At 45.5% G+C, this 24405-nt stretch overlaps 1 protein-coding gene across 4 annotated transcripts in view; it reads left to right on the top strand.

Annotated features, from left to right (window-relative positions):
- The first annotated feature begins 9789 nt into the window (after positions 1–9789).
- Positions 9790–24405, top strand: part of HTR1A (5-hydroxytryptamine receptor 1A) — a 48118-nt gene continuing 33502 nt past the window's right edge. For all 4 annotated transcript variants that reach the window (XM_083576216.1, XM_083576217.1, XM_083576215.1 and 1 more), the window contains exon 1: positions 9790–13288. In XM_083576216.1, coding sequence (XP_083432342.1) covers positions 11487–12815 — 1329 coding nt within the window. In that variant the 5' untranslated portion in view covers positions 9790–11486 and the 3' untranslated portion in view covers positions 12816–13288. The remainder of the gene's footprint in view (positions 13289–24405) is intronic.

The following is a 24405-nucleotide window of genomic DNA, read 5'->3' as shown; positions in this document are numbered from 1 at the left end:
AAATTATTATACTTATACAATAAAACCTTAAATCTTTATTAATCAATCTTTCTATTTCTGTCTACCTCCACCTCCCAAGTTGGTTCAACCATGTGAACAGGAGAGGAATGTTAGCTGAGAGGAAGATCATTGCATTTGGGAAACCCAGACAATTTTACCTGGGAAGGAGGCCCCTGAATACGCTTTCTTCATAGGAACTACCTTGGAGAATGGTGCAGTAGGGCAGTACAGCTGGCTGTTAACCAGAAGGCTGGTCGTTCAAGCCCACCCAGGGATGGCTGTGGACAGGATTCCTGCATTGCAGGGGGCTGGACTAGATGACCCTCATGGTCCCGGCCAACTCTACAATTCTATGATTCTGTGATCATCACCATCTAATCAAAACAGTTTACAAGTATAAAAACCCATCACACAAACATTAAAATATGAGCATTCATAATTAATATACACAGTAAAACAACCCCATTAAAATAAAGGTAAAATTAAAGTAAAATAAGGCAATCCTATCAAACACTGCAGTTATAACAGGAAGCTCAAGCTGAAACATTATGGAATGCCTTTGTAAGCAGGTGGATCTTTAAAAGCCAGCAGAATACCATTTGGCAGGAAATGCATTCCATAGCACCAGCCCACCTCCATGTCATCACAAGTCAATCATCATTAGGCCATGGCTATGATCCCTTCAATGGGCAATGGCTTCCTTACTGGGCTCCATCTGAAGATTTTTGCACGCTAGCATGGAAATTTGTGGTCCAACAAGATTTTGGTCCTAAGCTGTTCTGATACAAATGACAACCCATTTTGTTGGCAGGGAAAAACTGATAAGCTTTTTAATTCAATATAATATCATATGAAAATTAAGAAATACAATGAAATGCTTAAATATATTTATTTATCTCTTGGATGTGCTCTTTGGTACAGTTGTCTGCCTTCTTTGATTTTCTGAACTGATTGCTTTTAATGGTTTTTATGTTTTGAGATGTGTATTGGCTTGCATTTTTAATATTTGTAGGCCTGTTTGGATGAAAAGCAAGCTCTCAAGCGTCACCGTAAAAGCGAGCACAAACTCAGAAGCCCCTCTCCACCGAGAAAGTTCCATTTACAAACGGAAAACTTTATTTATTGGCACTTCCATGTAGCTGTCATGCTTACAGTTGTTGCAGCAAGAGCTCTCTGACTCATCCTGTAGAACGGGGGGGGGGGGGGGAGGCAGTAGCAGGGGGTTAGTGGTCCAAATAGAGTCATAATGAAGCATATTCTCTTTCTGCATGCTGTGACACTTCAGCATCATTCTAGCTAATAAGCAATGCAATAAGCCAAGGACCTTGTGTTTCTTAGCTGATTCTATTTCTAGTGCAAAGAAGAAAGGCAAAACAGACAGCATTTGCTCTTTGTGGAATAGCATGACTGAGTGAGGATGCTTTTCCAAAACTCTCCATGTTACCTCTGAAATTGGTGTGTACATGTGTTTGATTGCCAAATATTCATGTTTTTAAAAAAATTGATCAGGGAAATTTGAGCTCAGATTATTTATTTATTGCATTTATGTCTCATCTTTCCTTCAAGGATCACAAGGCAGCCTACATAGTTCTGTCCATTCCCCCTTTATCATAAAAACCCTGTGAAGTAGGTTAGCCCGAGTGTGAGTGACTGGCTCAAGGTCATCCAGTAAGCCTCAAGGCTGAATAGAGGGATTTGAACCCTGGTCTTCCAAGTCCTAGTCTTACACTCTAACCACTACACCACACTGCCTCTGAGAATTAATTTCACTAATGGATAATGAAACTCAATGATTGTTGTTTCATATTATTATTTCATTTCGTTTCATATTACTGGGTAAAGAAAGCAATGGTTTAAGACAGAAGGATGGGAAGGAGCAAGGACCAAGACATGGCTCCCATCAGATATAAAAACAGTATTGTACAATATTTAAAAACTGGATCCACAGCTGCACACAAAATTCATGGACTTGTTTCTTTTTCAGGCCAGATAATTCTTTTCCGAGAAATTTCAGCTCAGTCCTATTGAAAATGTATTGAGGAAAGAAAAGAACAATATTGCAATCTAACCTTCTTCCACCCTGACCTGCTTTGTCCCGAGCTGCTGTATATGTATAGATTCAGCAGAAGTGTCCCACCCAGCTCTCCTGGCTGAGGTAGCCTCCCACCAGCTGCCACCAGAGTGGTGCTAGTGTCACTCAGCCAGTGAGGCAGTACCCCTTCTGCCCACAGAACCAGTGGGTGGGAATACCATTGTCGGTGAGATGCCTGCAGGGTGGAGCTAAGCTGGCCAGGTTCCATTGGATCCCCAGTCTGTTTCACTACCATCATGCAATAGCATGGGACCCAAATCAGGTCTGATCGCTGTACCAGCTCTAGGCTTTATGGAGCAGCAGGTCCAGTACAACAGCTATAGTCCTCCTGCTTCCCTGGCTGCCATGAGCAGCATGGCTGTAGATGAGGCAGTGGACCTGCTACTCCATAAAGCCTCACTGGTGGCAAGTGCTTGGATTGTGCCCCTCTTAACTGCTAATTAGGGTTGCAATGCAATTTGAGCCATGTCTACTCAGATGTAAGTCCCAATGAATTCAGTGGGGCTTCCTTCTAGTTAGGGGGGTATAGGATTGCAACATTTGTAGCTTTTCAGTTTATTTATTATATGTATGTATATCCTGCACTTGTGAGTTGTTTCTAGAACTCTCTCCCCAGAATACTAATAAGGACTATAGCTCTTTAGTTTAAAAAATACTGGGGCAGATGTTGGTTCCAGACCATTAGCTCCAATGATACTACAGAACTTGAAAAGCTTACTCAGCAGCTAGGTAACTCCCCAGCTTTATTAATTTAATCTAAATATTATTTAGATTTATTAATTATCTTATTTTAACTGCTTGCACCCCACATTCTCCACTGAGATGGATCCAATGCAGCTGATAAAGGATAAAACCAGATAAAAATGTCAAATCATATTGCTAATTACTGATAAAATACAGTCTCCAAACACCAAATACAAAAGAAGTAAAGAATAATAATGACCCTATTTCCAACAGGAAATTCCACACAGCTGCAAGAGAAAAACAATTAATAACACAGAGAATAGCAACACTGTCAAAGCCACTGTGCAGAAATTGCTACAAAATGCTATCTCAAAGCCTTCTGGAATACTCAGGTTTTATAACCTGATGCTGAAAGGAACATTTAGTAACTCAATCCTGTATCTGTCCCACTGTATGTCCCACTGAGTTCAATGGGATTTATTCCCAGTTTGCTTTTACTTTGGAGATGCTAGTTAGTATGTGAACGGGTTAAGGACCGCAGAGTTCTAAATTGCTACACTAGGCTCAGTGAGGTCACCTCCCGCTTCTCCTGAGAAGAAGGGAGTGAGGCTTTTTTCCTGTTCCTGTTCCTCTCCCTCTCTCCCTCTCTCCCTCTCTCCCTCTCCACTGCAAGTGATGGAGGCAGACATGCCTCAACATACCTCTCTGCCTCAGATATGTGTATGAGGCTGCCTTTGCTATACATTTCTATCCAAGAACATTTACCTGCATTCCTTATTGTTACATAGGATAATGCATGACTGTGACCTCGGATTAAGAAAAGCATTTTTAAACTTACTTCAGAGTGTTTCATTGCATGAGGGTAGTAAGGAGGCCAGCTGCCTCAAGCAGCTGGAAGGCACAGAGCTGTGGCTAGGTGATCTTACATCCCTGGTAGAACCATCCAGATTGTGTCCCCTAGCCACGAACAAATTAGCTCTTCTTTCTGCCTCTCCTCCAACCTCCTCCCTCCACCAAAACCATTTCTTATGAGGCAATAATCAATATTTATATTTATGGACATATTTTTAGCCGATTTTGTGCCCCCAAATCACCTGCGCCCCTAGCGGGGACCCAGCTCACCACCCCCTAGCTATGGCCCTGGGAAGGCATTAAAATAAGGTTTAATAACCCATTCCTATGCTTCTTTAATCTGCTTCCTGGGTAGAGTTTTTTAAACTCTGCTACTGGGGCTCTTTATGTGCTAGCCCCACGGTTTTAAAACTGGCACCAGTCATTTTCTCCTTTGTTAGTTAACCCAAGCACACGAGTCTGTAGAGGATTAAATATAATTGATATACCCTCTTACTAATACCCATCAAATAAAGCTCAGAATTATTGTATGAGTAGGAGAATATCTGATGCTGGAAGCATGGTAGTGGTGAAGAAATGGGATACTTGATTCTTTTCTTTCTAGCTATTTCCCTTCACTAAAATGCCACATATATTTCAGTTTTGATAAAGAATGTTACATGGGGAGCCAATTTTGGGCAGAACAATCGCCAATGGGGAAATGACTATGCCCCTATTGAGTCTACCACTGACTCTTCCACTTCTGATTTCAGTCTCCCAAGGCTGCTTTTCAGTTAAAGAGAAGAAAGGAAAAAATGCAGAGGTACCATTATATACATGTGCATGAAGGCAGAAGTTGGTGACCACAAATGCAGGGTTTACCTCCTTTATTATTTTCTCTCTCTAACCGTGTGAAGGTTATTGGAAGCCAGGAAATTAAAACCTATATTGTCTCCAAAAGGAAACAATAAACAAATTTCAAGCCAGATCTTAGGCATGTCTACTCAGAAGTCCAATGGTGTTGCAGCCTAAGTCACAACTATGAATCAAATAATTGTGGAGTTGGAACGGATGCTGAGGATCTAGTCCAGTTGCCTGTGAACTAAATCATACATGACTGATGGCCATCCAACCTCTGCTTAAAAACCTCCAAGGAAGTGTGAGAACTTAACAAGAGATGGTCACATAAGAAAGTGATGTGTGGGAAATGTATGTTCTATGGCAGTCTTCCCCAACCTGGTGCCCCCTAGGTGCTTTTGGATTGCTACTCCCACCATTCCTGTCCTTTGTGGCCATGCTGGATGAGCCAGGAGTTCAATAACACCTGGTGGGCACCAGTCCAGTGACAGCAGCTCTATGCTTTTGAAAACAGCCCAATTAAATGTATCTTGCCTGATAGCGGAATAAAACCATGCTCGATTTGTATTCCGATGGTACAGCAACTCAATAAAATGACACAGTAATATCACAAACCATTCCTTTACAGTTGTGCCTGTTGTATTTCCTTGCTATGTGTACTTCTGCCCCTGAGACTCACTGATCTCAATGAGACTTACTCTCTAGTAACACAGCAATCCTAGCATGCCTACTCAGAAATAAGTCCTATTGCATCATAGAATCATAGAGGTGGAAGGTACTACCTTCGTCCCAGGTAAGTGGTATAGGGTTGGTGGGAAGGTTTTATGGAGTTGGGGTCAGAAATGATCTGGAGCCATCAATTAATAGTAAGAAGTAAGTTTTTGAAACATCACGTTCTTGAGATTACGGTGAAGAACTATTGAGGGGCAACACAATCCCAGAGTTGAGATCAAGTGTGAGTAAGTGTAAACTGCTGCACTTTCTCCCCAAAAAAGAACAAGAACACTTAAGGGGAAAATAAATCCCAACTGCTATGGAAATCTAGAATAGCTGCAGTTGCCTACAAAAGAGGTCATGGGGCAGAGTAGAAAGCTCAGTAGAAATATTAGCACAGTCTGCTGCAGCAGCAAAATAATTGATTATCAAAAAGTACTAAGAAAGGGACTGCAAATAGAACACTGAGAATCATAGGGCTTGTTTGGACACAGTTTAGGGTCCTAATCTCTCTCCAGTGTTGCTACTTCTTCTCTGGTGTGACCTTGAGGGCTTTGGAATCCTCTATTTTTTTAAATTAATCAGAGCATGCTATGTTGTTAGAACCCAAATATTTGTTAATATAAACCTTGGTTTGAAAAATTGACTTGTTTCAGCAAACCATAGTTAAGATTAAACACTGTTTCGGGTTCAGACACAACACAAAACTGTGCTTAATCTAAAATGGAAGTGGAAGCTTTGAACTGCTTCCTTGTGGTTGCATTGGAGGAGGAGGAGGAGGAGGAGGAGGAGGAGGAGGAGGAGGAGGAGGAGGAGAGGAGAAGCTGCAACTTGTCCTATGGTTCAGCATTACATGTGAAACTGTCTCCTCCCCTTATGTAGTCCTGAGCAGAAAGTTCTATGAAGGTGCCAAAATTGGAGAGTGGAAGAAAATGATTGAAAAGAAGGGGGGATTGGGGAAACTCACCTTTCCTCTAGTAGTGGCTTCTTTCTTTCTTTCTTTCTTTCTTTCTTTCTTTCTTTCTTTCTTTCTTTCTTTCTTTCTTTCTTTCTCATTCCCACCATCTGTGTGTTCCTCTTCTGGCAGCCACCATTCCTTTCCAGATCTTCCCACACCCCACACCCTTATATTGTCATTCAATGGCCATCCTAGGAGGACAGCGTGGTATACCAAGTCATTTTGCTAACAATAGGAGCCCCAGTGTCCATTCCTACCTTTGACTGGGGCTGACAGTCCGAGTTTTAGTCCAAAGCATCTGAAGGGCACCAGCTTAGGTTTGACTGGTCTACACCGGTCTAATCTGACTGGCAGTGGTATTCCAAGGTCTTGCACATAATTCTCTCTGTTCCCTGCCTCCTCAGATCCTTTTTAACTGTGATGAAGCGCCAGAAAGAAAACCTAGGGCTGTAGCTGTATCAGTAATGTGCTCTTACCATTGAGCTATGGCTCCTTTTATGTAAGCTCATGTAGATGTAGGATTATGAAATCCACAATGTAGTGTTCTGTTTAGGAAAGAAGATATGTATGAATGCATGAAGGGCCTCATCATAAAGCCAAGTATTACTGGGGACCCAGCAGTAGCTGATATTCAAATTCACAGTTGGAAATGCAAACACAATTTCTCTTTGCAGGTTTCACGTATGACTGCTTTACACATAATGCCTCTAATTGTTTGAGAGAAGGTGGGACTAATGTTATTAGACACCTCAAGGCGCACCTCTGTGACTAAATGTTGCAATAGGAGTGCTCCTGTTCAGAGTTCCAGCCAATTAATGCCCCATTCCAGGACATTCCATTCCTTTCTCCCTGATTTTCCATTCCACTCCCAAAAGGATATTCTCCCTTCTATGTCGCTCTGTGTTCTGTGGCCACTGACCATGCTGAGTCCTCACTAGACTATTTTGGGTCTCTCCTTGCCCCCCCCCCCAATTTTGTGGCATTTCTGCAAACCTTGGGGTTCCCTAGAGCCAACTCATGTGCACGATAGTGCCATTTTGGCTACATAATTATTAGCACTCGGATAATGAGTTTGCTGTTAGTAGTATATATGATAGCTGAAAAAGGAGCTTGTGTGGTGTGTGTGTGTGTGTTGTGGACTTGATTGCTAGTTATTAAGAACCAAGGACAGAGGTAGTTATCTTCATTATACCCTTTTTGAAGGGTATCTGGCTGTCATGGTTGGAAAATGAATTATAGATTAGATAAACCTTTGGTCTGAACCAACAAGGCAATTTATAAATTATGTTCTTAAGAGCAACATTTTTAAAAGAAAAAACATTGTTCTAAGCAACATTCAACTCTAAAAATGTCTGAGGGCAAACTGGGGTGCAAAATCCCCTTTCTTTATTAAAAGAACCTTGTAAAGAGATGCAGAAAGTCCCACCAACCTAGTGATATTATTTTCCTCAGGATTTTCAGTTCTTTCTTCCAGTGAAACTGACACTCTTGTAAACAAAATAAAATTGTCATCTAATTGTCACCAGCCCCAAACCCTCTGAACTTTTTGGAGATGTTTACCAGCTAGAAATGCATTGATTTACGGTGTGCCAATCTGATGCTCATTTCAGATTGTTCCCAGAGATACTGTTTTCATTTCAAGCTCTCTTTTAGTTGTTGTTGTTTTGTTTTTTTTGTTTTTTTTTGCCTCTTTCTATCAAGTGAAGCTATAGCATCCTTTATCTTTTGGAGATCAGCAATTTCAATACTTGGTTGCATTGTAATTTCCTGCAATGCAACTTTCTTTTGAGCAGAGAGAGCAGGACAGAATGGATCCTTGCTTTTGTGTGTGTGAGACATGACAGAATCCAGAAAACAGATTCAGAAACAACCAGACAAACCTCTCCACTTTCAGTGACCAGTATCTAGTGGATGGATAAGATATTCCTAAATGACTCTGTGCTACAGTGCTTCCAAATGATTTGAGTGGACAACATGTAAACAAATCCATCTTAAGATACTTCAAGGACATGACGCTATAGAAACCTGCCTTGGTCTATTCCCCTTACCTTGGCTCTTTTATTGATCCTTGTGTGACCCAACTAATTCAGTTCAAAGGTTCTAGGACAAAACGATTCATTTACTCCATTGGAAGTTGGAAGAGCTTAGAAAAACAGCTGCACAGTCATCCACGTACAGCCAGATTGACAATGACTTTCTGGTGCGATTGCACACCCAGAAACGAAACAAACTCTTTAGCTGCTATACAAGTCACCATTCCTTACGGGAAATTTCAGCGGACATACAATTCTTTGGGTCGGGGTCCCTTTTCATTTAAGCGCACTGAAAATCATTGTTGGCTGCAATTAAAAAGTACCTGGTGACCGTATGCCTTCCCATATGCTTATATTATACAGTGTTGGTGCAAGCTAAGAGTCAGCTCCAGAACCTTTCCAGGGAGTTTAGTGGTAAATCATTTGCTGTGTCTGCAGAAATTTCCAGGTTCATTTCCCAGCATTTCCAGATAGGGCTGTGAGGGGAGGGGGGACACCCGTGCCTGAAACCCTAGATAGTCGCTGCCAGTCTGTGTAGACAATACTGAGATAGATGGGAAGACTCAGTATAAGGTTGCTTCCTGTGTTCTTGTTTTCAGTGCCAAAGCACCCCCCCCTTAACCCTGAAGTGCTAGCTAAGAAAGGAGTACCTCTGCAGAGCACTTTTTCCTAACTGCTTAGTAACAGCCACCTTTAAAGATCACCCGCAATTAGGAGTGGGGTCTTTCAAAGCAGATAGCGCGGCTTATATCCAGCCTTTGTGCGCCATCATTTTGGAACTGAAGTGCTGCCTTTTATGGATTCCCCCACTCCAAACAATCCAAACCCCGTTCGAGCCTTTGTGGTTAGGCGAAATAAAAGGGCTAATTGTAACCTCCAGGCAAATGCGCCCACACACCGACACTCCGCTGCTCTGAAACACCAGGGCGGTCCGATTTACCTGTCTGTGAAATGGTAGCAACAAAAGTTCAAGGGAAAAGGAGAGGAGGGAGAGAATAAAAGACGGAGCGTTCGAGTACATTTCGCTTCAAGGCGCCCAAGCAATGCCTTCCCCCGCAACTCCCCCCGCCCCCGCTGACCCGAGGTGGGCAAAGGCGACGTGGAGTTTCAGGGACTTTTCGGGCAGATACATTCAAGCGACCCGAAGCATTTTTCAGCGGGGAAGCAGCTGCCCACGGGCGCGCCGAAACGTGGCCGTCCTCTGCCTACAGAGCTATCTGCGGAGGCTTTCCGAGTCAGCGCAGGTACGCGAGCTGAACAGGCGAAGCCCGACGCGGCGCGCCTGCAGGTGGCGACAAATGCCCTTGAAGCTCAGCGCTGTCCAGGGTGCTGAAATCCTGGCGCTCGCCAGCCGGCGCCGAAGCGGACTTCGTCGGCTCTGCTGTCGCGAGGAAGGCGGGGAGCGGAGCAGGGATGCCCATTCGCCGCCGCCGCCGCCTTCCTTGTAAAGCGCCCGATTCCAGCGAGGGAACGAGGCGGTTCGGGGGGGGGGGAGGGAAGGGGGATCCCTTCCCTACGGTTCTCGCCAGTCACCCTCCGCTGGTTCAACGGAGCTGCTTCCCCGGGCAAAGCGCTCCAGTTGAAACGAAGCGAAATGAGAGACGGGGAGCTCAGCTTTCCCCCGTCAAGCCCCCGCCAGTTCCTCCGGGTCGCCTCCGGCCAAGACGAAGCTCATTCTCCACTGCATCCTGCCTCTTTGGCACTCCTGGCTGGGTAGACGTGAGGGCGCACCTACAGGGACTGGGTTTTCAAGGGGAGGGGGCTGACGCGCGGCGAAGCAGTCCCAGCAACACCACTATAACTTTTGCTCTTTTTAACGATTCTCGCCTGCTGTTGGAGGGTTGCGATGGGGGGCGGGGAGCAGGAGGCGGTTTGCGTTGCGTGTAGGGGGTTCCCCTTCCTTTAGAGAATCTATCTGGTCTAGTTTCTGACATGTGTATGGATCATGTGTGAATGTGTGTTGGGGTGGGGAGGAGAGAATGTGTCCTATCGGTCCTATCCTTACTCCCCTATGGCTGCTAAGGCACCCAATGAATGTTGCCCCAGATTCCATTGACGAAAAGGACCATCAGCCCAGAGTCCCATGTCATCCGGCGAGAAGCACCCACTAACACACACGAGGTGTCTATGTGGGGGCGTTGTGTGTGTGTGTGTGTGGAGGGGGGGCGGAGAAGTGAAAGGGAGGGACCGAGGGGAGGAGGAGGGAGGAAATAAACCCAAGAGGAGGAGAATTGGGGGGAGGGGGGCAACAAAATGCTGAAGGCGAGAGATCTCAGCAGTCCTTGGCAATGGAGAAGTGAAAAGAAGAAGGGAGGAAAGGAGGAAAGGAGAGGAGCCGGGGGGCAGACCTAAAGGTTGAAAGAGGAGCAAAGAAGCCGACGGGGTGACAAGGAGAAGACGAAGGGGAGGGCGGCAGCAGGCAGCGAGGACTACAAAAAGTGTGTGTGTGAGTGTGTGTGTGGACGGGGGAAGAGCGGCTGCAGAAAGAGAGCAGCAGCAGCAGCGAGGGCTAGAGAAGCGGAGCAGAAGCGAGGGAGAAGGCGGGAGAGGGCAGACAAGGGAGGAAGAAGAGGAGAAGTGGGGCAGAGAGAAAAGGGATATAAAATTATAAATAAATGGGAGCCAGGCAGAAGGAAATAAATAAATAAAGGAGACAAAGAAGTCGAGGAGGGAGCCCAAGAGGCAGCGGCAGGAAGAGGAGCAGCAGAGAGAGAGAGAGAGAGAGAGAGAGAGAGAGAGGGAGGACGGGGAGAGCGACGGGAGGCTGCGAGAAGCCAAGCTCAGCGAGTGAGTGACGGGGGGATGTGGCAGGGAGGATAAGAAGCGGCGGGCAAGAGCCAGAGAGAAGCAGAGAGACTTTGAGAAGGAAGGGCGAGGAAGAGGAAGCAGGAGAGCCAGCCCAGCAGCAAGTGGGGGCCGCCGGAGGGTTGAGCAGCGGCGACGGCGGCGGGAGGGGGCAGCAGCAGCAGCAGCAGCAGCAGCAGCAAGGAAGCTCGAGAGGAGGTGCTGGGCACTGCTCCCGGGAATGCCTAGCCGAGGAGGAACAGGAGGAGGCGGTGGAGGAACAGGAGATGCAGCCGGTGTGCCGGGACTGGCGCTAGCCCGAGGCGCTGCCTGGCTTTAGCCCGCCGAGGGGCGCGTGAGTCCCGCCAGCTGCCGCCGCCTCTCTCCGCCCGTCCCGTCGGGGGGCCATGGTGGTGCTGACCCTCTGGAAGCGCTGCTGCCCACCGCCGCTGCCGCCGCCGCCGCCGGAGTGAAGGCGCTGCCTCCTCGGCCCCCCTGCCCCCCCCGCTCCTCCCTCCGGCCCCCTTCCGCCATGGAGATGCCCAACAGCACGACGGCGGCCAACGGCAGCCAGCCGACCAGCCCGGCGCCCGCGGCCACCCTGGGTTACCAACTGGGCACGTCGGTGGTGCTGGGCGCGCTGATCTTGTTCGCCGTGGTGGGCAACGCGTGTGTCATCGCCGCCATCGCCCTGGAGCGCACCTTGCAGACTGTGGCGAACTACCTGATCGGCTCCCTGGCCGTCACGGACCTGATGGTGTCGGTGCTCGTGCTGCCCATGGCCGCCCTGTACCAGGTGCTGGGCAAGTGGACGCTGGGCCAGGTGACCTGCGACATCTTCAACTCCCTCGACGTGCTGTGCTGCACCTCGTCCATTCTGCACCTGTGCGCCATCGCCCTGGACCGCTACTGGGCCATCACGGACCCCATCGACTACGTCAACAAGCGGACGCCCCGTCGGGCCGCCGTCCTCATCAGCCTGACGTGGCTGATCGGCTTCCTCATCTCCATCCCGCCCATGCTGGGCTGGCGGACCCCAGAGGACAGGGCCGACCCCAACGCCTGCACCATCAGCAAGGACCCCGGCTATACCATCTACTCCACCTTCGGCGCCTTCTACATCCCGCTGCTGCTCATGCTGGTCCTCTACGGGCGCATCTTCAAGGCGGCGCGCTTCAGGATCCGCAAGACCGTCAAGAAAGCAGACAAGAAGCAGCAGCAGCATGAGGACTCGGAGAAGGTGGCCGACACCTGCCTGTCGGCCTCCCCGTCCAGCGGAGAGCCCAAGCGGAGCAACGGGGGTCCCCAGCAGCAGGCCAAAAGCTGGAAAAGCGCCGTCGAGCCCAAAGGGCCTGAGGGCCCGTGCGTCAATGGGGCCCTTCGGCTGGGAGAGGACGGCCCGGTGGCTGCCTTGGAAATCCTCGAGGTCAACCCGTCCAACTCCACCAAGAGCCACCTGCCCCTGCCCAACCACCATCACCATCACCACCATCATCATCACCACCACCACCACCCTCCCCAAGGCAGCTCGGGGGCGGCCACGCCGTCGACGGAGCGCAAGAACGAGCCCAAGAACGCAGAGGCCAAGCGCAAGATGGCCCTGGCCCGGGAGAGGAAGACGGTCAAGACTCTGGGCATCATCATGGGCACCTTCATCCTGTGCTGGCTGCCCTTCTTCATCGTGGCGCTGGTCTTGCCCTTGTGCGGCTCGGGCTGCTACATGCCGGACTGGCTGGGCGCCGTCATCAACTGGCTAGGCTACTCCAACTCGCTCCTCAACCCGGTCATCTATGCCTACTTCAACAAAGATTTCCAAAGTGCTTTTAAGAAGATCATCAAGTGCAAGTTTTGCACGCAGTGACTGGAGCGCAGGGAGGGACAGCACACACACAGAGAGAGATGCTTTTGGGGGGTGAAGTGGGGGGCTGGCAGAGGGGTAGGGTAGGCACTGGGTGTGTGGGTCTTATCCTCCACCTCACCTCTTCATGAACTCCCCTCCCCCCAGGCATCTCCTTCTACCATGGATGCTTTGCAGACATCTGATGCCCTGTAATGCCGCCGGGGCTGGGCCATCTCACCTCTTCTGCGCCATTTTCATTGGGCACTGATGGCTCTTTTATTTTCGGGAGAGGAGGAGAGGAGGGCGGGGAGCGTCGCCTGGACCCCCCCTTTCCCCATTTGGGACGCTCGAATGGAGGCTGCCCTGTGCCTTGGGTCCCAAAACAGACCGGGGCCCAAAGCCAACTGCTCTCGCCCAGCAGTGTTGCTCATCCGGCGCCCTCGGGGGTCCCTTTTCTGAACTCCTGCTTCAACACCGCGAGGCGGCTCAGGAAGGTAGGAGCGTCCCAGGGAAGCCTGACAGTCTCGTTTGTTGTTGCTCCCGGCCTCGACTCCTTCTCAGAGTTTCCTCCTTACTCCAAACTGTGCATAGAAACAATCCGATCTAGGGGAACTGATCTAGGATTTTGAGGGTGTGTGTTTGCGTGTGGGGGTGGTAGGATGGGCTGCAGACCTGGAGACTAACCAACCGACCAACCAACCAACCAACCAACCAACAAACAGGGTACCTGCCCGAATTGAAACCACACAATAAAACCATCCTATGCATAACAACGTAAATCTGTCTGGTTTCTCTCCTTCGCTCGCTCCCCACCCGCCCCCCCCAAAAAACCCCCTCGGATTTATTTATTTTTATTATTTTAAAGAAGAAGCTAAAAAACTTCTTTGCTTCTTTTAAGGCCGAGTAAGTACGAACTCTGAAAGGGAGCGAAGCAACCAAGCCAACTGGAGCGTCTTCCAGGTGGTCGCTGGCTTGAGCAAAGTGCATTTCGATGGGGTGGGAAAGCAGGGAGGGAGCCAAGCGGATCCGCAATCCTGTAAGTGACTTGCTAACTGATCGGTCTGTACCATGTATTGTAGAGAGCGCTCTCCTGCTTATATGTTGTCAGCCATTTCTATGTCCAGGACTCCCGCGAAAGGGCAAGCCGATCCCACGCTACGCATGTTTACTCGGAAGTAAGTCCTACCGAGCTCAATGCTCCCAAGGAAGCCCGCGGTCCTTGGCACACTTGGGTGGGAGGGGAACGGAGAGAAGAGCCATTGGTTGAGGCGAGATTTACTTCAAAGTAAAAACGTTCATCGGATCGGGCCGCCGTTAAGGCTTGAAGCCTGAAATGGTGGGAAACACACCTCTTATGAAAGATTCAGCAACCGAGGAGATAGCTTTAATCGGTGTTTAAAGCGGTAGAGGCAAGCTTACGGGCCACACTGAACTTCCTGCAGCAGACAAACCGATGTAGGGTTAACTTGATACAGTATTTACATAGCTTTCGGTTGAGTCCCGCTAGATTTTACTCAGAGCAGATCCGCTGAAATGAATATTTGGGGTGCCCGTTATTTTCGGTGGGTTTACTCTGAGTAGAACTAGCATGGGATTCAACCCTTTATCAGGACAAATAAGTAGTGAAATGCTTAATGCAGGCAGCGTTCATTAGATCAAAAATCCTTGATAAGGATGCAAATTAGAAAAAGTTGTTCCAGGGAGAAAACAGCTTCTGGTGGATAGTGCCCAGAGGTGTCCTTTGGAAGCAGAACAAAGACAGTTCTGCATCACTGGAGTCTCCCACAATGCTTGGAAAAGTCAAAATAAAGAAGGCAGTCCTAGCAATTATAAATGATTAGCAAATGCTTGCAACATTTGGTCCAGATAAATATATGGTCTCAGTTGAGTATTACTCTTTCTTGTTTGGGATCAACACGTGAGACTTGGAACTCTTAATATTGTATCAATAGATGAACGTGATGCCCTTAACTTACCCTGCTGGCTTCAAGCCTCTAGACACTTACTCCCAAGTAGACAGATTGTCTGCAGAGTAGGTGAATGAGTGGGCTGTATGCCAAGAGAGTGAGCAAAGAAGTTAAAACATTGCTCAAGAGATAGCAAAAGTCCATAAATCAAAGGAAATGTGTAATATAATGCCATTACATATTATTTAAATGTCCCATCAGAGAAACGTGGCCACAGACTGAGTTTATTTGCATGCATGTCTGCATATAAAAAAGCCCTCATGTCTAATAAACTTTGCTGAAAGTTACAATGCAGCTACTGACTGCAGTTCACACGCCCAAGGATGTGGCTTGTGGATTGCAGACTGTAGAAAACTGTCACTCTGCTTTTTTATTTTATTTGAAAAGAGTATTTTAAAGTACCACTAAAGATTAGTAGGTGTAGAGGGCATATGTTAGCAGAGGCAGCAAGAGGTCTCCTAACTCCTCCCACAATGACTTTGACTCATATTGAATCCTTCATTTTAAACATCTCAGTTCTCTTGTTGAAAATTAATGAAGAGAGGCAAGTTTTACTCCCAAAGTTCTGTGCATTCAATCATTGATATGAATGGAACTTGTGCCAGAGCATGGGAAGTGCTCTCAAATCCTTCAGAGGAGTTTGCACAAAGGTATGTCTGGCGTCTTGTGCATCACACAGCTGTAAAAATAGCCATACAGCTGTAACTAAATAAAAGGACAGCTTAAACTCATGAGCAACCATGTTCGAGTGCCCAGTGCTTCAGTCCCTTGAGCACATGACTGGAAAATGCATTGCATTGCTTCCAGGGAGTGAGATTTTCTGACAAGTCGCGGACTGTAGAACATAATGGACACCAGCTGCAACAAGCCTAAGCACATACACAAAGAAGTAATGGGCATTTCTATGTAAAACTTGCTTCCATGGGAAAGCTTTCGGAATACTTCTTATGAAGACATAATAGACCTAGGGAAAAAAGTCTTGTCAGAATTCATTAGCAGCGCAGATTTTTAAAGGTTGAATTCATAAGGAGACTAGATTTGTGTTGGTTCAGTTACTGGGCTTCACCAAGAAAAACACACATGGATAACTACACAGCAGATATATCCCTGAAGGGTAACTCCAGAAGACTAAGTTATAATAGAAACAAAATGTGAGTCATTTATTGTGAAGGACCCAGATATATTCTCTGAAAGCTATGCTTCTGTTAGAGGGATCCAATATCCAATTTCCACTGCTCTCCAACTGAACTATTGTTATTGGTAGGATCCCAACGGTGCATCCATTGATATTTTTATTATTGTGTAGAATGTGGCAGCGTCAATGCTGCAGGCACATATTGGAGAGTGTCTGTGACATTATCAGTCACAAGTGGCACAACTCTTCCACATGCCTGCTTCAATTTCATGTACGTATAAGAAGTCCAATTTAGCAAATTATAATTACCATTAATCTTCCAGTTAGAGATGGGAAATATGCAGCCCTCTAGATATTGTTGGACTTTAACTCCCATCAGCTTCAGCCAGTGTGGACAATGGTCAGGGATAAGGAGAGTTGGGAGTCTGAAAGCCTCTGGAGGGCTACAGGTTCCCCATCATTGCTTTATATGTGGAGCATGGCAATATTTGTGTAGCTCTTAAAAAAATAAATCACTCCCAGAATTTCTCAGGACTGAAGCCTACATCTGTATTTTTTAATATATAAAAAAGCAGCAATATTGTTGTTCCCCTAGAGCAAGATTATTATTTGCAGCAAAGCTACTCCAATCTTGACCCAATATCAAGCTATTACTTTTGAGTTAGTCCTTGCTGAACAATTTAACACAGGCTAAAATCCATACCTAGAATACAGTTTGACTGCTAATTATTTAAGTCTAAAATCCTAAAGACACTTACTAGGGAGTAAGTCTCACTGAACACAGTGGGACTTCCTTCCAAGTCAACGTGCAGAAGAATGCACTTTTCCTTATGGGACTAAAAGTAACACCAAAGGCATATGAATGGGACATAATTTCAAGTGAAGTCTATCAATGTTTTAAGCATATTTACACAGAACTGAGTTCACTGAAATCTTATGGGGGCATGCAACTATGAAAGTGGATTGTTACTGCCTAAGAATCATATTTGCATGTAAGAGTTTTAATAGCTATGGGTTGATGTACACATTACATCTTTATTGTATAGAGACAATTCCCAGGTAGTTAACAAAAGTGTTCTCCATCATTTCAAGGGTGCTTTTGCAGCCAGTGCGCTGATTGGGCAGTTGATACACTTTACAGCAAAGGGATATTTAGGTTGTAGTGGATCTTGCACAATTTTGCAATTCTTCTTCTTTGGCGATCACTCGTAGCCGAGTAAGATTGTCTTCCATAAACACAGTTTTAACAATGAGTCCGTAAGTGACTGTGGAGGCCAATTCTGGATCCACACGTCCTTCCACAGTGGGGACATTGGTTTCCGGGCAGGAGTTGATCACGATGTGAATGAGCTAATGTTATATTTATACTAAATGCCCATATAATTGGAGCTGGAAGCAAAGGTTGTGATTCAGGACCACTTATTCTTTTTATTCATTCATTTATTTTATAATAATAATAATAATAATAATAATAATAATAATAATAATAATATAAATGTGCACCCCACCCCTGAGACTATTGCATTGTAACTATCCAACCTCCCAAAATTTCAACATCTCTTGCGATGCTTTGACCCCTTTCCATTTTAACAGTACAAATTCTACAAATACCTTCCATAGCTCCTCAAAATCATTTCTCCTGCATATGGGACCGCTTATTCTTGAACATGGCAGCTGAAGTCATTTTGAAGGCTCAGTGACAGTACCAGTTCAAGATATTTCTGCAAGGGCCAATATTTGAAAAAGATGCCAATTCTCTCCATCTATAACCTGCCTTCTCTGTGGTGCCACCTGCATAGCAGGGGCTGGACTTGCTATGTGAATACCTTGACATTGCTTCAGCACAACTGGCATGTAGGGTTTGGTCTTTTACATGAGTTACTTTGAAAATATTTATACCCCACCATCTCCCAGGACTCACGGTGCCTCACAACAGCTTTGCACATATGCATGTCCTGCCTCCGTGGGACTCAAAGCTTTAGGCGCTTAAACAAACAAGTAACTAAAGGAAGCCAAAACAATGAAAAAACCCCTTTTACGGCAGGGTTGGGGAAACCATTGCCAGCCCAAGGGCTGCACTGTCTTCTTGGCAACACTTTGGGCACCATATGCTGGTGATGGATGGGGCCAAAGGCAAAGGTTGGCAGGGCAACATATGTGAATTTTACCTATGTACAGTAGGCTGGTTTCTATGCACAGCAAGACAGACGCATTATCCAAATTCAAGGATACATTTATTCGAGACAGAAACACTAAATGATGGGTGTGACCTGGGGAGAAGGATGGTGGTGAGAGCTTGAGAGCCAGATGGAGATGCCTGGAGGACCACATTTCCCCTCCCCACCATCCTGAGGTTCCCGATCCCTGTTTTAGAAAAATTCACACACAAAAAGGAATTAGTGTAAACCAGTTAGCAAGGAGCAAGTCCCATTCAATTTCCTGGAAGCTTATAAATAAACAGAAGTCGAGTCAAATTGCATAAGATTTCATTCCAACCCTTTCCTGCTATTTCCTGCCCCCCCATTTCCCCAGCCCCTCCTATTACACATAGTTTACCTGACTGGCTTGTCCCTTTCAATGTAATCCTCACCTAAACGAAATCCATTGACATCAGCATTGTCAATAGCATGGATAGAATTAACCCAAGTCCCATGAAAATCCATTTTGAAAATGAATTTTGTTTTCTTGGCTTCAAGCCCAAGCACTCTGGCTTGGAAAGATGTTCTATAGAAATCCACCGGACCTGTTTCCAAATATATGTGTTTACAATCCAGGTACAGATCTCTCAGGTGCTGTTAAAATGTCAACCTTGTTATCTCGAGCCTGAAAACAATTTGTATGAAAAGAGAGATGTATGTGTTTGGGGTCAGTTTTCCAGCACTTAAAAGTTACCACAAAGAAGACAGAGAACACTGAGGGATGTGTATGGTGAGATATTTTAACATGCTGTAGTATAAACAAATGTTAGGTGTTAGGACTCACTTCCTGACTGCAAGATCAGTTGGGCAATAATGCAAGTTATTGAGAGTCTTCTACTCTGGAATGATCCTTAACCTGGATGGGTTAAGAAAGGCATGTGTTGTCTTAAGGGAGATGGGTTTAGAGTAGATGATCCTTGAGGTCCTTTCCAGAATCAGAACTCGTAGGGAGGTGACAGAATGCCTATTTTGCACAGCACCCCCTATCTTCATACAGGGTATGGATTGTGATCTAGTCTAACGTTCCCAACTCCTGGTTTGACAGGGATGCTAATTTTGCACTATGAAATAGTCTGAAACCTTTGTGAAGTTCATCTATGATCTCATGCTTGAGCCAAAGACAGAGAAAGAGGTGATTGTCCTGCTTAGTTTGATACAGTTTGTGCTACCTAGCGATAAAGGGAATGTTTATTCTGTGATTCATGTGAATGTATATGTCCACTCATGAACTGATGCTACTACATACTGTGTTCAATGACGTTGATAATTTTAATATGTTCTATAAATAGTCTAATTTTCTGATTAAAATGGACTGCATTTTCTCAATTAAAGTGATCTTTGATCTCACTTTCCCCTCTTTCTTTGATCAACACGTTTTTGAATTTCTGGTCTTTGAAAATGAAGTTGAGGTCCCCACAACATTGCAAAAGGCGAACACACAAGAATTAACAAGTGTTGCTGATATAGCCATATTACAGCAACAGACACAACTTGTACACAGGGATGCAGGAAATTTGTTAGCCATACATATATAAACAACATTTCAGGGGACTTTACAAATTTATTCATTAGCTCTGTGTTACTGGTGGGTGATATTTGTTGAAACAAAAAGTTCCCTATGCATGAGTAGTGATGATGATGATGATGTATCTGTGTAGGTGTGGAACTGTTTGCATCTGCAAATTTGTTGGTTCCTACTTTCCCTTCCTTCCTGTAACTCAGTGACAGAGAGCATGGTTTGCATGCAGTGGGTCCCACTGCATTAATCACTGGCATCTCCATCTAAAACTGGGAAAAGAATTGCATCTGAAATCATGAAGAGTCACTGCATGTCAGTGTAGTCAGTAGTGAGCTCAGCAGAAGGCAGTTTCCTATGTTCCTTTCTCTTTCCTGGTATAAAACACTAGATACTTTCTAAATGTAGTTATGTCAGCTTATAATGCCGGATTAGAGCTGGATTTATTTTAGTGGAAGATTAAATGGGATAACAAATGGGTTGTATTTCTCGTTTTCCCTAAATATCACATGGTCAGAAGCTGGAGGTGATCTAGTGAAGCATAGGGTGCTCAGAGCTGCTTGTTATTTTACACACTGAGAGGACCTAGACCTGGCTATGTATGAGTATCACCCTACTGGAATAGACAGGTCATTGCCATAAAGCTGTTCTTATACTATATACTGATTTTCCTGCCCAGTTTAATGAGAATTTGAAGATCACAGGGGAAAGACTGGTGTTAAATCTAGTCCAAGGCTGGATGCATCTAGATAGTAGCACAGGCAGATACGAGGGCAAACCATATGAGTCACGTGTTTGCCCATGTGGCTCATTGGAAGTGGAAACAAGTCTGCATGTATTGCTGCACTGTAGTTACTACGAGGATCTACGCCTGACCTTTATTGCCCCAGTTCTACAAAAGCTTAAAAATGAACCAGAACTCCAACGTATGAGAGCCTTGGTAGAAGATAAGGTTCCTGAAATTACGATCAATGTTGCCAAATTCTGTGTAGCCGCTATTAGGCGCAGGAAACAAGAGCTTTCCAATGCCAATATGCAGGCGAAGGTAAATACTTAATTTTATTTATGCTGTCTAATTTTAAATTGCTGTTATGGCCTAATCTGTATTGAAATTGTCCTTTGTTTTTCCCGGTGTTATGCTTTGCTGACTAGCTGTACGAGTTAATCTGGTCTGTGACCGTTTAATAAAATTTGATTTGATTTGATTTGATAGTAGCACTAGTGGAAGCCAGTGTAACACATCCCACAAACACCATGGGGATTCCCCTCTCCTCATTCGTGCCCCCTAATTCACTCTAGGGGGTCAGGAGAATCCCCAGAACAGGGCAAGAGTGGAAGAGAGGTGATATCATTTCATCAGGCAAGCAGAGATGGAGTGATCTCCTCAGCACTACTTCAAATTCCACCTCAGGTCACATCTTGGATCACACACTGTCCTCTGGAGGAAGCTACAAATGATGTTTCTGCAGAGATGTTGTAGGCTAGAACTAGAATGTGGTAGGATCTGCCTCCCTGGAGGAGCTGGCTGGTTATTTAAAGGGCTCTTACCTTGTTTTGTAGGGATGCGGGTGGCACTGTGGGTTAAACCACAGAGCCTAGGACTTGCCGATCAGAAGGTCGGCGGTTCGAATCCCCGCAACGGGGTGAGCTCCCATTGTTCGGTCCTAACTCCTGCCAACCTAGCAGTTCGAAAGCACGTCAAAGTGCAAGTAGATAAATAGGTACCGCTCCGGTGGGAAGGTAAGCGCTGCTCTGATTCGCCAGAAGTGGCTTAGTCATGCTGGCCACATGACCCAAAAGCTGTACGCCAGTTCCCTCGGCTAATAAAGCGAGATGAGCGCTGCAACCCCAGAGTCGGTCACGACTGGACCTAATGGTCAGGGGTCCCTTTACCTTTACCTTTACTGTTACCTTTACCTTGTTTTGTAGCCTTTGCCTTTTGCAGGGCTGGGGAGACAGAAGCAATTCATGGGACTCATTCTCTGAGTTAGAGGATGGTGGCAGGGCTGTGCCCTCTGACATGCTCATGGTTGTCTTCTCAAAGATGGCATCTGAACCTTGTCCTCATCAGAGTCCTCTGCCATACACTGCAAGTTCCCTGTGTTGTGGGTCATGATGGTTGCCTCTCTTTCTTATTACTCCTTTCAGGGAGTTGTATCACAAAATGGAAGGAATGGTCAGTCTAGATCTCTTTTATATGCACCACTAGTGTGGAATGTGTGGTCTTCTACATGGTGCTAGACTACAACCACCATGATCCCTGACCATTGGCCATGCTTGTTGTGGCTGACATAATCCACCAACCCCTGGAGGGCCACAGATTAGAACCTATACCATGATAGAGGTATGCACAATCTCTTTCATTTCATTTTTTTAGTCAATTAATTTTCATTTGCAACAGTTTTATGAGTGTTCCACTTTGGCTGGGCAATCAAAGAGCTTTGAAGCAAACAGAAAGCTACATGCATGGCTTCAGCTCTTAATGGACGATCTGGAAGAGGCTATATTAGTCATCAGTGGACTATGCCTTCAGAGAAATATGCCTTTAGAGAAATATAACTCTTAAATCTTACTTCTATTTCAACCACGTGTCTGCCTGACATAATTTGCCATTTTAAGTGGAAGTTGAGTTATGGGCTGTGGGTGATCAGTAGGACCATATTTACATTATAGACATGGACGATTTTTCACACCACTTTGACTGTCAAGGCTTCCCTAAAGGAATCTGGGAATTGTACCTTGGTGGAGTGTTGACAAATCTGCCTCCCCTCACAGAACTACAGGCCTAGACTTCCCTGGAGAGGGAGAATGACAGTTAAACAAATATATCTATCGTAGATAAGTCATTTGACTCAGCTTTCTTTCAGCCGAACTGATTTGAGAAGCAGATTCACATCCTTGGCATCAGTTTTATTTCCCACAGCCACATATTTGTAATAATTTGGATGCAGGCAACCCACTGATGATTCACATAATCAAACTAATCACCACTGGATTGTTTTGAATAGGTTTACGCACAAATATTGTGCCATGGAAGCTGAAGGGATGTTTCCCTTGGAAAACATGGTTGTGGGAATGTATCCTTTTCCTTTTTCATGGAGAGGTGGAGATTGCTTGCATGGTTCTATTATTGTTAATTAAATTTGTTAGATGCTTTACTTTGCCCAAGGCAACCCAAAGTGACTTACAACCAAGCAGAGAGGGTTGCAGAGATGCACCAGATTCCATGTTTAAGCATGAACGTGAGAGGGAATCTTTTTATGAGGGATGTTGTTTCAAGTATATTGGGGTGCTTTAGAAATCAGTCTGAATATATTCAAAAGCCAGTAGTGTGGAGTGCTCCTGTTCAGGGTGATAGTCCAAGGAAACTTCACTCCACTCCACTCCACTCCACCCCATTCCATCTCCCTCTGGTTTTCCATCCCTCCCCCAACCAACAACCAACATTTCACAAAAATGAGCATGCTCTGCTCTCAGTGGGCTCTTTTTGGGTACTTTCCTTACATTCTTTTTTTTAAAAAAGAAAAGGGCTTCTGCAAATTTTGGGTCTTCTTGATCCTGCTGATGTCTCCCTCTTGTCTCTAAGTGGTGCAGTTTTGGCTATGTATGTAACGACGTTTAAGCACTGGATATAAAGTGCTTTATATCCTGACTTTAGCACAGTTAGAGATGAGCATAAGAGTTCAACGGATATTACCGAGTGTAGTAATAAGCAGAGGGTTGTGGTTCTCTGTGGGAATGTTTCCCTAACCCAAGGTGAGCTCTGATGCTGCTGAAAACACCACCCATCAAACAGCAGGGAAGAACAGAAAAAAATCCACTGTTGCTTTACAATTCTATTAAGCTCATAATACTAGATTAGAACTGGATTCATCTTCCTCGATTGGAAACCTGTTTCCAAAGTGATAGTTCAAATGAAGCTTTCCTGTTTTTTGACTGCTATCAAAGTAGTTCATTTTAGGTACTCAGGAGTCCTCTTGATGGATCTGTGTGTCTAGCAAACAGGTGCAGCGTTCAGAGAACCTTGATAGCTCCAGCGAGTTACAGATGCCAGCTCTCCCTGCAAAAACCCCACACAGAGCTCATTAAGGAAATTAAGTCGGATGCTGATTCTGTGTCTTCTCTCTAAGTTGGCAGTTCCTGCTGTACAGACAGGCTTAAGTTTGTTGATACTTTACTGCCGAATATCGTTGCAACAGGGTACCATAAAGAGCTGGCACTAGCAGACAGCTGATGCTACCAGATGGAATATTTCTACAGAGGAAATACGTAGCACTGCTAGGGTAACTCAGCAATGGCCATTGCGAGCATAATTTAAGAACCCGCCTAGAATTGCTGTGGGAGAGGAACAAGAAAAATAAGGCAGCAGTAAAATAAATGAAGGCATTTTAAAGCTGCTTAATGGGTTTTGTAAAAAGAGAGAGGGAAAAAACCCTGTTTCCACTTGCCCACCTTTGTTGGGCTTACCTTTAAAGGGAACTGGTTTCCACTTGCAAAAAAATGAAACTTCATATGAAAAAGCAGAGGTGTGACATATACTTATTCTCCACCTAATCTGAACATGTATCTGGTCAGTGACCTTCAGTAGCAAATTGGAGAGAAGGGAAAAATAAACCATCCATGCAGTTATGCATGCCCAGTGGAGCTCAGGAAACTAGGAACCTGCCATATCAAGCCAGGCCATTAGTTCATCTAGCCTGATGTTGTCGACACTGGCTGGCAGTGGCTTTCTTTCTTTCTTTCTTTTTTGCAAGGATTCACCCAGCCTGACCTGGAGACGATGAGAGACACTTGG

The sequence above is a fragment of the Podarcis filfolensis genome (assembly GCF_964270895.1).
Source record: "Podarcis filfolensis genome assembly, chromosome: 11".
Taxonomy (NCBI): Eukaryota; Metazoa; Chordata; class Lepidosauria; order Squamata; family Lacertidae; genus Podarcis; species Podarcis filfolensis.
The sequence above is the reverse complement of the archived record's forward strand: the minus strand, read 5'-3'. Positions and strand labels throughout refer to the sequence as shown.